Source organism: Podarcis erhardii, assembly GCF_964252035.2.
Source record: "Podarcis erhardii genome assembly, chromosome: 2".
NCBI classification, from domain to species: Eukaryota; Metazoa; Chordata; class Lepidosauria; order Squamata; family Lacertidae; genus Podarcis; species Podarcis erhardii.
In genome coordinates this window covers 43,569,514-43,583,667 of record NC_138498.1, presented here as the reverse complement: position 1 = coordinate 43,583,667, position 14,154 = coordinate 43,569,514, and the positions used below count along the sequence as shown (strand labels likewise).

Genomic DNA, 14,154 nt, shown 5'->3' with positions numbered 1-14,154 from the left:
TGAAATGCTTAAGATTTTGTTTTAGCTGACTTTGCTGTGCATCCTTTCAGATAATAAGTCGTACCTTGGAAGCTGAACGGAATCTGTTCCGGAAGTCCGTTTAACTTCCCAAACATACAGAAACCAAGGCAGGGCTTCTGATTGGCTGCAGGAAGCTGGGGAAACCCAGCCAGATGGGCAGGGTATAAATATATTGTTATTGTTGTTGTTCTTGTTATTTTCCTTTAAGACTCGTGAACTTGTCACACCAGGAAGTAGAAGAAGATGGATTTCTGACATCTCTCAACAGCTGCCACTGTTGAGATACATTAAAAAAAAAGACTAATCCAAAAGAATGTTCATAAAATCATAGAAGCGAGTTTATTGAGCATAGAAACTGGAGTCAACAGGGAGCTGGGGAGATATCAGCCAACAATGGCCACTTTGCAGCACCGGGCAGAAGTCCAGTCAATGTTGGCACACTGGCAGTGGCAGGCAGTATCACCACGAATATCCCAGGAACCACAAGCCATTCCACAGGCACATCCAGTGGCCAGGTACCCTGGGAGTGGAAGAGAGAAGTTAGAGAAACAGGCAGCAGAGCACTTTTATCCCCATGATGTGAAGGATATCCATCTAATCAGACACCATCACAGCTGAGATGCAAGTCCTTGGTGCTGCTATGCTAATGCCACAGTTTTAGACACCCAACCAGTTTCCCTCAGCCATGACCTTGGATTTTATACGCATGACCAAACAAAGCAAGCAGAGATCCATGGAGATGTGTTTAGCTGCTACCCAGAGAGTAAGTCATTTTCCTGTCCTCCATGTCCCTGCTCCTAATACCCTCCCAGTCTCTGCTCTTCTCCCAAAAATACGTCTTACCTGAAGGACAGTAGGCATTAGCACCACGAGAAAATGCGGTTGTGCAAATCAGCTTTCTCTTTGCCAGAAGTGAGTGCACTGTAAATAAAGACAGGAGGGTTAGGATTCTACTGCATGCCATCGTTGCTCAAATAGAAAAGCTTTCTTCTTGCTGCTATTTAGACAGCTACAAGCAACATAATATTCATTCTGATGCTGTATACACCCCATACATTTGAAGTACAGTGGTACCTCAGGTTACAGGCTCTTCAGGTTACATACTCCGCTAACCCAGAAATATTACCTCAGGTTAAGAACTTTTTTTTTTAATTAATTTTTATTAAAGTTTCCACAAAGTTTTTATCCACACAAACAGAACATAAATACATAACAAAAAACATAAAACACATATAATTTCGAGTCTTAATTTCTTATACCTTACTTTCCTGACCTCCTCATACCTCTCCTTCCTGCATTCTCATGTCTATAATTGTTTATCAAATCCCTCCCTTATTTCCAACTTAATTTTAAAAACACTCATTTTCTTTTAACTTATCCATTACCGCTGTTAACCCCTAATTTTCTCATCCAGCATCAATCTAACATTCACTAATTTTTGCATGTTTCTTTAGATAGTCCTTAAATTTTTTCCAATCTTCCTCCGCCGTCTCTCTTCCCTGGTCTCGGATTCTGCTCGTCATCTCTGCCAAACTCATGTAGTCTATCACCTTCATCTGCCATTCTTCCACGGTGGGTAGCTCTTGTGTCTTCCAGTACTTCGCGATAAGTATTCTTGCTGCTGTTGTAGCGTACATAAAGAAATTCCTATCTTTCTTTAACACCAATTGGCCGACTATGCCCAGGAGAAAGGCCTCCGGTTTCTTAGGAAAGGTGTACTTAAGTACCTTTTTCAGTTCATTATAGATCATTTCCCAAAAGACCTTAATCCTTGGGCACGTCCACTCAGGTTAAGAACTTTGCTTCAGGATGAGAACAGAAATCGTGCTCTGGCGGCGCGATGGCAGCGGGAGGCCCCATTAGCTAAAGTGGTGCTTCAGGTTAAGAACAGTTTCAGGTTAAAAACGAAACTGTACGAATTAAGTATGTAACCAGAGGTACCACTGTATATTCCTTGCCCTCCAAGAGAAGGCTTGTATGCTTGACCCCATAGCTAAAAAATCATCCTACTCCTTCAAAGATGCAAGATTGATTTCCATATTACATTTGTCACATGAATCTCTCTGAATTGCTTGTGCACACTATATATCAGTAGCTCCTGAAGATGCAAAATCTTTCACACAATCGACAACTGTACAGTTCACATCTCTTAAGGAATTCTCAGGGCAAGAGAAAAGTTATGCCAGGCATCTCCTAGTCTGAAAACTTTCTTTTTTAATCCTCTTGGTTCTTGGTTGCTCCTTGTTAACAAAATTACTAATCATTACTAATCATTTTTGTGTCTGTCTACACAAAGACTGGGAGCAGAAATGAGTGTCTCCCCAGATTTCTCCATCTGAGCCACAAGAAAACAAGACTAAACATTAGTGTTGCCACTTTCTCTTCCCTTGATTTAAAGCAAATTAAAATTAAATTATGTGCCACTTCAGCTGTAAAGCAAACAATTAACATTTCTGTTTCCCCTACATCACCATCGTGTGTTTTGCAACTGCAAGAAAAACAACAACAATTTGCCAACCAATTTTCAAAATTAGTACAATATGTTCAGTTTTGCATTTTAAACTCATTTAAATCAGAGCATCAACTGTTATTTCTGTATTGGACTCTTAACTATGCATTACAGAAAATGCCAGCTATCCTAACATAAATTCTTTTCTTTTTTAAAATAATTTTTATTGGAATATTTACAACATAACATAAACACCCCACCCCAGTACACAATCCACCCTCATTAAACGTGAACATAACATACAGTGAGCTTAACAATACAAACAACTAAATAAAAGACTTCCTTTATCCTGTATCTAGCCTTCTTATTTATTTCTTATAAACTGTTTCCTTTATGAATAATTATTAAGATTTTCCTAATTATAACTTAAAAATCCACAAAGTCTCCTGCAGACATTAATCGAAACAAGTCCAGGTATGTATTTTAGGGCACTGTTTTGTGAAGTATTCTCTGCATTTTCCCCATGCTTTTTGAAACTCTTGTCTAGTGTGATCTCTAATTAGAGATCACAATTAGAGCTAACATAAATTCTTTAATGCAGCAGAATAACAAAAAACAACAACAACTCTGAATTGCAGCATCTCCAGACACTTTCCAATGAGAAATCACATCTATGAATCAAACAAGATCCCCAGTTGAAGCAAACTTTACCAAACTGGAGTGAATTTAATCTAGGAAAAATGGAAGGATTTTTCTGGTATGGGTAATGGGTTTACGGTTCATGCCCCTTTTTACCTTACAGTGGGTAAAACTTAGGTGATGTAATAATCTCCAAATGAAGCATTCAACATTATTATTAGAAACAGACAATCCTGGAAGAACCTGGGAATCTTAGAATGACAATAGGGAACAGATTTTCAAGCATCATAAAGGGGCCTTGGATCCAAATACCTTTGGAATCAATTGCTGCCTGGATCTTCCCATTAATCAGAGTATCGATAACACATGACTGAGGACTTGCATATTTTGCAGGAAACACCACAGCAAAGATCAGGAATATGGTGAATTTCATCATGCTGGTGAAGAATTTCCTGTACAGATAAAAAAAAATAAAAAAAATCCAGCTATTGTATACTATGCCATGTCACGAATGGCAAAATTTGGAGGAAAAGCATGAGGAAGTAGAATCATAGAGTTGGACGAGACCCTGAGGATCATCTAGTCCAGCCCCTGCAATACAAGAATATGCAGTCATCCCATATGGGGATCAAACCTGCAACCTTGGGATTATCAGCATCACAGTCTAACCAGAAAGTAAGAGTTGAGTCATAAGAAGACGTAAAGGTAAAGGGACTCCTGACCGTTAGGTCCAGTTGTGGACGACTCTGGGGTTGCGGTGCCCATCTTGCTTTACTGGCCAAGGGAGCCGGCGTACAGCTTCCGGGTCATGTGGCCAGCATGACTAAGCTGCTTCTGGTGAACCAGAGCAGCGCACAGAAACGCCGTTTACCTTCCCGCCGGAGCGGTACCTATTCATCTACTTGCACTCTGACGTGCTTTTGAACTGCTAGGTTGGCAGGAGCAGGGACCGAGCAGTGGGAGCTCATCCCGTCGCGGGGATTCGAACTGCCCACATTCTGATCGGCAAACCCTAGGCTCTGTGGTTTAACCCACAGCGCCACCCATGTAGGAACAATGTATTTATTGGAACCAACTGAAGATACCAGTATGCGGTCATGAGGCCTATTACTTTTTGTATTACAGAGGCCACGTGGGTGCTGCAATGTTCCCCATAAAGGAAATGTAAGGCCCCCAGGATTCTTGGTGCCACTGCAGAGAGAATTCCCACTCTTCCCTTTTTCACCTCTGCTTCCAGTCAAGGGAGGGTGGGAGGCACTGCTGTCTGATGTAGGACTTCCTATGCCTGTTCTCTGTCCTTGGTAGGCTGCAATACTGACCCTGACATTTTCCAGTGCTGGTGCTAAGCTCGCTAAGGCTGAGCACTGTCAGAGAATCTGTTTGGGGATTTTCTTTAGGTGTGTTTCTTTTCATGCAGGACACACAGTGTCAGCAAACCTGCACCAATGACACGGTCACTAGAAGACATCTAAGATTATAAGTCATCATCACTATTTCATTTATGCCATAAGTCTCTCCGAGTCACTTGAGCAAGACTAAGCTTCTTTTTGAAATGTTGCACTGGGGAGAGGTGGAGAATTGCACAAATCTGACCCATGGCTGAAAACCTGAACTACCTGGTGGCTGTAAGCAACTGAGCAGAACTTCATTCAGATAAGACAGAAGTACTGTTGATCATGGATGGGTAATGTGGTAATGTGGTACTGAGAGTTACTAAGAGACCTCTATTGTCCTCACAGAGCTACAATGACTAGGGTTGCCTGCAAAGACGGGTTGATTCTTACACCACTCTAGGAATTGTGGCCCTGGGAGGGAAATAGGGATATCCTAACAACTCTCAGCACCCTTAACTACAACTCCCAGAGTTGTTTGGAGGAAGCAGTAACTGTTTAAAGGGATATCATTGTGCTTTAAATATATGGTATAAATGTGGCCTGAACCTCCCAACCAATACTACAGATAGCATATGCTGATACATCTGGGGCAAACTACATGTTACATGTCAATGTGTGAAAGACAGGATCAAGGTTTTCATTTTCTATATACAGAAAAATGTAGGGCTTTCAGCGCACAACCTCCATGCCGAAGGGCATATGAAACTTTCCCCCCCACTGGCTGTTTTAACTCTCATTTCCATCCCAGTGGAATTCCAGAAGTGTATTTCCCAGGATAAATGGGCATCTGGGATCAGGAAGGGAGAAAGGAAGATGGAGGGCATTTTGCGTGTTATGTGTAGTTTGTCCTTCAGAAAAATAAAAACACCTTGGAGAAGGAGGGAATCAATTAACTTGCAGAAGGTGGTGATCAATCCCATGGTATAGCTTAATTATTATCTATAATCACCACCAGGTTGGATTTTTTTAAAAAAAAAGTTAATTGAAACTAAGGTCCTTGAAGTGCAATTAAGATGACATTCCTAACCCAATTCAATTTGAATCTGCCGCAGAGTCAAAAGAAACCGCTATGAATACCAATACAGATACTTCCCTCAGCCTTCTCAAAACATTGTCTCTACTGAGGGTTTAATTGGTAATTAATTAATTAATTAATTAATTAATTAATTAAGTCTATTAGAGATAAGCTATTAATCAGATCATTTATGAGCAAGAATTATCAATATATATCTTAAGACATTAATGTACAGCATCAATCTGTTGATAGCCTTACTTGGAATATGAATCCAGAAGATATAAAAGCCTGCCTACTGTTATTTTTCATCATTACTTTGTCAAAAGCCACGTACCTTCAAAAGCACAATTTTCTTTCCAGAAGTTTCATTCACCAACCAAACTACCCCCGCTTTAAGTACAGTTTTGCAAACACGCCCACCTGACTGGTTTCACCTTTCAAAACATTTTACTCCTCTGCCCCAAAGGTGCACATATACAACCTGTCCACAATAGGGACACCCCCTAGAACACCCCGTTGTACAATGTTATCACAATATTTCCTGGTTAGCGTTAGGGGTTGGGGCATCCTTACTGCTGAAAGCTTTTAGTGATATAAATCTACTTCAAACATTTTTTATGCAAAACAGCAAAGACTGTGCAAACAGCTTCCATTTCTCAGCTGTCCATTTACAGTGGTGTTTTACAATAGGGTGGAGGCTGAACACCAGACACATTGAAGTGTACCTGTAGATATTTGAAAAGGGTGGCATGTGCACTATGGTGTATTTATTTATCATAAATATCCTGGAGACATACAAAGGAAAACAGTGAGAATTAAACCATACAATAAAACCGTTTTTATAGTCAATGAAATCAACCCATCAATAGATCAAATCCAACCCTAAGATAGACACAAATTAAATATCTGAACAACCATTCCAACAAAACTAAGCCCAGCTACAAAGATAAAAACCAGTCAGATGGTCGTGTTTCTGGCAAGAGTACTGTAATAAAATCAGTGACATTTAGATATATTGGGGGTCCCTACAGACTGGTGGGAGTCTTTTTACAGGTGTATTTTGTAGTACGTCATTGACAAAATATTATTGTCTTACTGGTGGATTTATACTGGATTGTCCATGCTTCATTCCACTTTATTAGTTGTGCAAAACTTCCCAGTGTTATTGCATTATTGCCGCCTCGAGAGGCAACTACACAGCACAGCACAAGCAGGGCTGACGGCTCCCCAGCTGCACCCTGGGACCTGAGCCATGTGCAGAAGGGAGTTCTGGCTAGGACGGAGTGTCCACCTCTTGTTGTAGCGTGGGGTTTGTGATTTCTGCTCTCTTGACATGATCTTGGAAGTCGCAGTGCTGAGCGAGCTTCCGCAGTTCAGCTAGAAATGCAGATACAGACCCCCCAGCACGCTGCTGCCTCTTATGAAACTCCATCCGCCGGGCCATCTTGGTCTCAGTAGGCGCCAAATGGCTTGTTAGGCAGGCAAGAATATCTTTGAGAGATGTCTCACTTAGCTTCGCTGGAGCAAGCAATGCCTTAGCCAGCTCGAAGATCTCAGGCCCACAGTAGCTCAGGAATGTAGCCCTTCTTTTGCTGGCATCGGTGATCCCTTGAGCCACTGCGAAGAACTCGAATCGTTCGACGTAGTCTTCCCACGTGTGGGGCTCTGATGGCTGGAAGGGCTCCAATACCTTTGGACTCTCCATTGTCCTGTGGGCAGGGTCGTCTTCTCAGCTGGCCAGTGAGTCTTGTTCTTAGCTACAATCCGGACTCTGAGGCAGGGCTGCGTTTAACCGCTCCTCAGCATTCCGGATCCCATCCTCGTCGCCAATAGTTGTAGCGTGGGGTTTGTGATTTCTGCTCTCTTGACATAATATGCTGGAGACAGTTCTCTAGTAACACTTCTTTATTAAAGCAAACAAGACTGGGGCCTGAGGAGGGGAGAGCTACATTTATAGGGACAGGGAACTAGCTAGAAGGATACATTTTGGAGGGAACAATATCAGGCAATCACAGTCCTGCCTTTTGGAGGAAACCAATAAGACAGAGGATCCAAATACAGCAGCTTAAATGAACCAATAGTAGCTGTACCCTCTGGAACCAAAAGGCAGTTACTTTACCCTAATGCAAATACAGACAATCATAATACAGATATAAAATCCTTTGACTCAATACACAACACCTCTGATTGCACACCCTTCCCTTTAAAACTTTACTGCTACCAGGTGAAAGGATTTAATTTCCTACAAGGCTACCTTCCACCACACAGCCTAAAACCATCCCTGGGTCTCCCCCAAGGACCTCCAAGGTGGTGTGGAACTGGACTTTTAGATGTGGGTGCTGAATCAATGGAGACCCCCAAATTTTAAGATTAAAGGTTTAAAGTTTACTAAAAAGAATTTTTTTAAATAATTGTTATGAAGAAGGTTAAACATAGGAATGGTCAACAGCATACACAACTTTCCTCCCATGGCAGCAAAAGGTACAGTCAAATAAACACAGTTCACTTTCCACCTCTCTACAGTGGTACCTCAGGTTACATACACTTCAGGTTACAGAGTCCGCTGACCCAGAAATAGTGCTTCAGGTTAAGAACTTTGCTTCAGGATGAGAACAGAAATTGTGCTCCGGTGGCGTGGCGGCAGCAGGAGGCTCCGTTAGCTAAAGTGGTGCTTCAGGTTAAGAGCAGTTTCAGGTTAAGAACGGACCTCTGGAATGAATTAAGTACTTAGCCCGAGGTACCACTGTAGTTGCAAACAGATATGTAGCTTAGCAGAGAATGATACTCTTAATTTCAGGGTCATAGGGTTGAGCCCAAAGTTGGGCAAGTGGAATGCAAAGTCAGGGATCATAGCTCTCTGAGAGTTAAGTTCTCACCTTCAGGATTCTGTGCCAGCAAGATAACAATGTCTCTCACCTGTTCCTTTGGTCTGTGGTCCAGCAAAGCGCAGGGTTGATCTTTGAGATCCTCGAGGAGCAAAGAGGAGGTCCTGTTGGAGCTATGAGCTAACCATTGAAAAGTAAAGTTTCATGCTAACTAATCTCTATAGGGCTTCCTGAGAGAGTGAATAATGTAATGCCTAAGTTTTTTGAACTATTGTCATTCCTGGTAGCTTACCATTGTGTTTAGTGAAATAGATTTGAAGTATTGGGGGGCGGGGCGTACATGCTTAATTATGGGAAGGCCACATCTTTCTCTCTGTAGTTCCTGAATAATAGGTGTACAACAAAAAAGATTTCATTGTCTATGTGGCGTCTGGTTCCTGCTTATGAGAGGGTGATAATTAATGTTTGCTGGTGAACAAAAAGATTAGATATAATGATATTTTTGCAACTCTTAGGATCAGGATGTTTATACTAAGGTCTAGTGACTTTCTGTGTGATCTACTATAATGTGTTTTTCTTGCGGCTGCCATTGAAGATGGTCCAGAGGCTGCACTAGTGTACAATGTGTCTACTGAATTGGTAAGTGAGGCAGCCTGGTGGAATCATGTGTCACCAGTGCTGAAAGCACTGAATTGGCTGCCAGTGAGATAACAAACCCAATTCAAGATATTCCCACCAGCACATAAAGCCCGAAATGGCTTGGGACCCAAATATCTAAAATTGTGCCTTCTGAACATCAAGCACCTCCAGACTCTATGATCTGAGTTGGCACTGACTTGTGGCACATAACAGAGCCTTTGCAATCAATGGTTGTTCCCCGTTTGTGGAATGCCATATGCCTCCATCATTCTTTCAGGAGTTCACATTTCGTGTCCACAGAATACTGTTCCTTGCGACCCTCAGATCATTAGGCAAAATAATGTTTTTAGGATGTTTTTAACTGAAACTACTTTTAGATTTTTTTTAAACTGCTTTTAGAATATTTTAGCTATTTTAGAATACTTTTTTAAAATGTCACCTTGGGCTGTTTGGGGAGTAAAGGCAAGATATAAATTCAACAAATAAATGTAAGCTGTAAAAGGCACTCTATGCTGTTGAGGATACCTGTGTTTTGAAAATGATGGATCAAGAGCACCCCCTAGCTACAAAAGCACAGGATGCTAGAGCCCTCTGGCCTCCTTCCCAAAGCTGAGTGGGCTTTAGGAAGGTGGCGGGCAGGTTCTTGGACCCCGTCAGAACATTGTGCCTCCCTAAGCTGGGCGGAAGCTTCCTGGGATTTGGGAAGGAGGCACCAGTTTTCCTATAATTTGATATTGCTGGATAGTTTTGATGAACTGCAAAAGCATTTTTAGTTTGCTTTCTCTTGCCACCCTTGAACTTTTCTTTATTAGTGCCACTTGGTTTTGTACAATTCCTTGCAAATGAAGGAAAACAACTTTTCTGCTTGTATATGTTGATAACATAATTTTGGTTACTGAGGACAAACAGGATTGTACAAAAACAAGATTGGGTGGAGGCCTGGCCAGAACATAGGCATCCTGACTGTGACAAAGGTGACCTGTGTGTTTGCTTGCTTGCTTGCTTAACAGCTGTTGGGAACTTCAAGGTCCCTGCTCTCCCTTCTTATGGTCTTTGTATTGGACCTGGAGACTCCAACAGAGAGCATTCCATGTCAAGAAGGAGGGCAAGTGGGCACCCTAGCAAATGACAGGGCAGGAGTTACACAGAGCAGGGCCTTTTCACTGGTGGTGCCCATTGTATGCCTCGCTCTTCCAATACCTGCTCTCTTTTGGCCTGTATTTTGGAGCTTTATCGTTTAGGAAGACTTTGGAAGAACTGGTTGACAAGTCTTATCAGTTGTTGACGTATGAGCGGATTTTATTTGCTGCTATTCTGTGCTTCTGGTGCACCAGGGTTTACACCAACGTAATAGAGTTGGCCAGGATGCTAGAAGGGATACAATTTACGAGCGTTCTCTATTAACTGCACAGCAGGGGATGTTCAGTCAACAGTGCAAAGGCTGAGCTGAAACATTTCCTGCTGGTTACCTGCTTTCAGCAACAGGGGTCGCTGTTTGGTAGTACCCAATTGGTTAGCTGTCAGATTCTAGAGCTCCCTGTTGGTGGCTCTTAGGTAATTCACAAAATAGAGTTCATTCATAAAACACAGTGTTCATTCATAAAGCAGTAACATAAATCACCTTTGCTACGTATATTTCAGCAGTTGAACGTACAAGTTTATGGCCATGCTGTAATGTAGTGCTTATGCGGCTGTGAATAAAAGGTGGCTGGGCTCATTGTCTTGGGGTTTTGGGGGGAAGAGTTTACAAAACTGATTTCCAGTAAGTGCCCTCCCTTTATTTCCATAACAAGTCCTTGAGTCTGTACTCTGAATGGTGACACCAGGGACCTAGAAGGTGCACGGCTTGTCAGTCCAACCCCTGCACAGTCTCATCAGGGCTGACCTTAAGGCAATTGGAGCAATTGGGCCAAATTGGGGCCCCGTGGGCCACTCCTAAGGGGGCCCCTGCACCAGGGCAATCTAGATGGATTTTATTTATATCTATAAGATTTTGCAGACTTTGGCTGTGAACTGGGGCCCTACAAAAAAAAAATAAAAAATTCAAGTTGTGCCCCACTGCTTCAAATTGGACCCCACTAGCTAGCCCTAAGTCTAATAGTTGCTGGGCCTGAGTTGCCCTGCCCTTGCACGAAGTATTGAGTTTACAATTTTGGGAGAGGGGAGACTGCGGAACTGGGGAGCAGGCAGGCTAGCGAGGCCCCCTAGATTTAGAGGCCTGAGTTGTCCTGCCCTCACATGAAGTCTTGGGTTTGCAATTTTGGGAGAGGGGAGACTGCCTGCTGGGGAGTGGGCAGGCTGGCGAGGCCCCCTAGATTTAGAGGCCCTAGGCTTCAGCCTACTTAACCTATACATAAATCCGGCACTGGATTTGGCACAGTGAAGAGTATTCTCAGCCCTCTTGCTATTTCAACAGCTACATTCAAAGTAAGCTGCCTTTCCATTAAGGGTTTCCCTTGAAGTCTGGAAGGTTTCCAGAACAATTGGTCTTTAATCATTTCTTCATATATGTTGCCAAAAACACAAGTGGCACTCAATGCACATAATGCAGTTGCATATTGATCTAGTCTCCTGGTAACTGAACCCTGAAAGGGAATATGTACTGTTCAGCAATCACATTTATATGGGAATTAAAGTGCTCATCCCGATGTACTTCATACGGATTTGCATCCTGTGCCACAGCAGGAAGGGAGAATAGATTAATACAGTACAGTGGTACCTCGGGTTAAGTACTTAATTCATTCCGGAGGTCCGTTCTTAACCTGAAACTGTTCTTAACCTGAAGCACCACTTTAGCTAATGGGGCCTCCTGCTGCTGCCGCGCCGCCGGAGCATGATTACTGTTCTCATCCTGAAGTTCTTAACCCGAGGTACTATTTCTGGGTTAGCGGAGTCTGTAACCTGAAGCGTATGTAACCCGAGGTACCACTGTATAGACCTTCTGGGCCCAAGCAGTGAAGTAAAGTCGTCAGTTTAGCATTTATCTGAATGGTAAGGAGATAACAGTAATTGCAAAAGTGAGCCTTGCGCTGTTTTCAGGAATGTGGAGGTTCCCAAGGGTGGGCAGGAAGAAAAATGGTGAAAGTATGTGATATTGTTGGTGGAGTGGCAGGAGAAGCTGCAGCAAAATCAAGGAAATGCAAAGGCTCAAGAACTGAAATACGGAAGCAGCAGCAGCTGCTGCTACAAAGAGCAGGAGACCCCTCTTGAGGCCTTGCACTGTCATGAACTGGGAGCAGCTGCAGAAAACGACTGAAGGGCTTAGAAGTTTAAGCAGAAAATGCAGGTGGGAAGCTTAATAATAATAATAATAATAATAATAATAATAATAATAATAATTTTATTATTTATACCCCGCCCATCTGGCTGGGCTTCCCCAGCCACTCTGGGCGGCTCCCAGCAGAACACTAAAAACAGAATAAAACTTCAAGCATTAAAAACTTCCCTAAACAGGGCTGCCTTCAGATGTCTGAAGCTTGTTTCCTGTGGGTGATAGGGAGTGATCTGGGACAATGATGTCAAAATAAAACGTGCCTTTGCTTCATTTCAGGACCTGTGAAACCACCAGATGAACTGGTTCTTTTTCCTCACGCTTTTCCTGACCCATAACAAGGGGGGCATATCATCAGATTTGTACTGATTTAGGAAGGGCAGTTTCCCCTCCGTTCTGTTTGGCTATGCCCATGACGGGGCTTACTCGGACCCCCAATATTTTATTCATAGTATTGACACCCCTGGACACGTGTCCGCCGCGAGCTGGAAGATGCACCCCACCCTGCCACGCGTCCTGCGCGAAGTGCATCTGTCTGTGGAGCCATCCTGTTCCGGCATCGGGTTTGTAGCCCGACCCCGTGCACGGAGTTGGGCGGCCCTTCACCTGCAAGGGGCCGGCCGTCCTGTCAGAGCAGGACCGGGCTGGCCGTCGGAACCAGCCTGCGTGGTGCGCAGGTGCGCTCGGGCAGGCCCTCCGCGCGGAAGCGGAGCACCCCGCCCTGCACGCCCGAGGTGCGCCTCCCGCAGGCCGGCTCACAAAAGGGGCGAGTCCCGAGGTCGGCTCCGCCCGCCTGCAGACGCGGAAGTGTTGGCCTCTGGGACAGCAGGAGCCGAAGCGGGACGCGGGAGTCATGGCGCCGGCGGGACTGAAGGCGATAGTGGGCGAGAGTGAGTGGGGACAGGCGGCGGGAGGAGGGCGCTCGCCCGACAGGGGCCACGACACGCGTGCCCCACACCCTGTGTGTATCCAGATATATTTGCGTGCGCGCGCGCGTGTGAGAGAGCGCGCAGTTCTTGGCTTTCGCGGGGTGGGTGGGGAGGATGAAAGGGTGTCGTTTCCTCCCTGTCACCCAGCCTTTCACGCAATCGCGGAGAGCGACTCTGCCCAGTCAAGATGGGGGACGCTGCTGGCCCCCCTCTTTCCCTCACCCCCCCCATATTTCATATTGTGTCTTCCGGGGAGGGTCCCCTACGCTTTTTGGCGTAGTCGCAGGTGCCTCGATGATAGCAGCACTCCCTGGCGAGGGCAAGGGCGCCGACTCTCTTCTCTTAGAACGTGAGAATTGGGCTTTAAAACTCCGGTTGGTGTTTCCTAGGCAGTGCCGTCTGAAGTATTCGTATTCTTCCCCTGTGCACTATCAGTACACTAAAGCATGAGACTCATTAATCTCAGGGGGTCAAGGATTCGAGCACCACGTTGGCCAAAAATATTCCTGCATTGCAGGGGGTTGGACTAGATGACCCTGGGAGATCCCTCCCAACTCTGATTCTATCCATTTATTCTGAATTAAGTGATCAGGCATTGCTAATGTAATCTTTAACTGTGGTCACTGAACCCTCCTCTCTAAGAGATTCCTCCTTATCTTTTAAAGAGTTTCAGCACTAAACTGTTCTTAGGATGCACCCCCACCTCCGCCACCCTTACACAAGTTAAACATTATGTCTTATCATTTAAAAGCATTTCTTTCTGTCTGGTCTTTAGTGCCTATTCGAAATATGTAATCGTGCTCCATCTTGATGATGATGATCTTTTAAATATCTGAAAACTGCCAAAATGTGTCCTCTCTGCTCAGTTTATCTTTTTTCCTGTACTAAATATACTTGAGGTTTTTTGCCCTGGTATCCTTTGTTTTGCTTTCTCTTCACAGTTGTTTGCTAAATCTTTCACAATTTGGCAGC

At 44.0% G+C, this 14,154-nt stretch overlaps 2 protein-coding genes across 3 annotated transcripts in view; one reads left to right on the top strand and one right to left on the bottom strand.

The window, feature by feature from the left end:
- Positions 1 to 341: 341 nt before the first annotated feature.
- On the bottom strand, positions 342 to 12,542 carry LOC309335269 (resistin-like). Its single transcript, XM_081850143.1, has 5 exons — positions 12,517 to 12,542; positions 8,435 to 8,485; positions 3,422 to 3,561; positions 865 to 942; positions 342 to 541 (listed from the first exon to the last, which is right to left on the bottom strand). Exons 1-5 carry the CDS (start codon positions 12,525 to 12,527, stop codon positions 405 to 407), a joined length of 417 nt encoding a protein of 138 aa, XP_081706269.1. The 5' UTR covers positions 12,528 to 12,542; the 3' UTR covers positions 342 to 404.
- Positions 12,543 to 12,990: 448 nt separating this feature from the next.
- Positions 12,991 to 14,154, top strand: part of STXBP2 (syntaxin binding protein 2) — a 38,759-nt gene continuing 37,595 nt past the window's right edge. The window contains exon 1 of one of the 2 annotated variants that reach the window (XM_081850138.1): positions 12,991 to 13,143. In XM_081850138.1, the coding sequence (XP_081706264.1) occupies positions 13,107 to 13,143 (37 nt within the window). In that variant the 5' untranslated portion in view covers positions 12,991 to 13,106. The remainder of the gene's footprint in view (positions 13,144 to 14,154) is intronic. The other variant, XM_081850139.1, reaches the window with a different exon arrangement.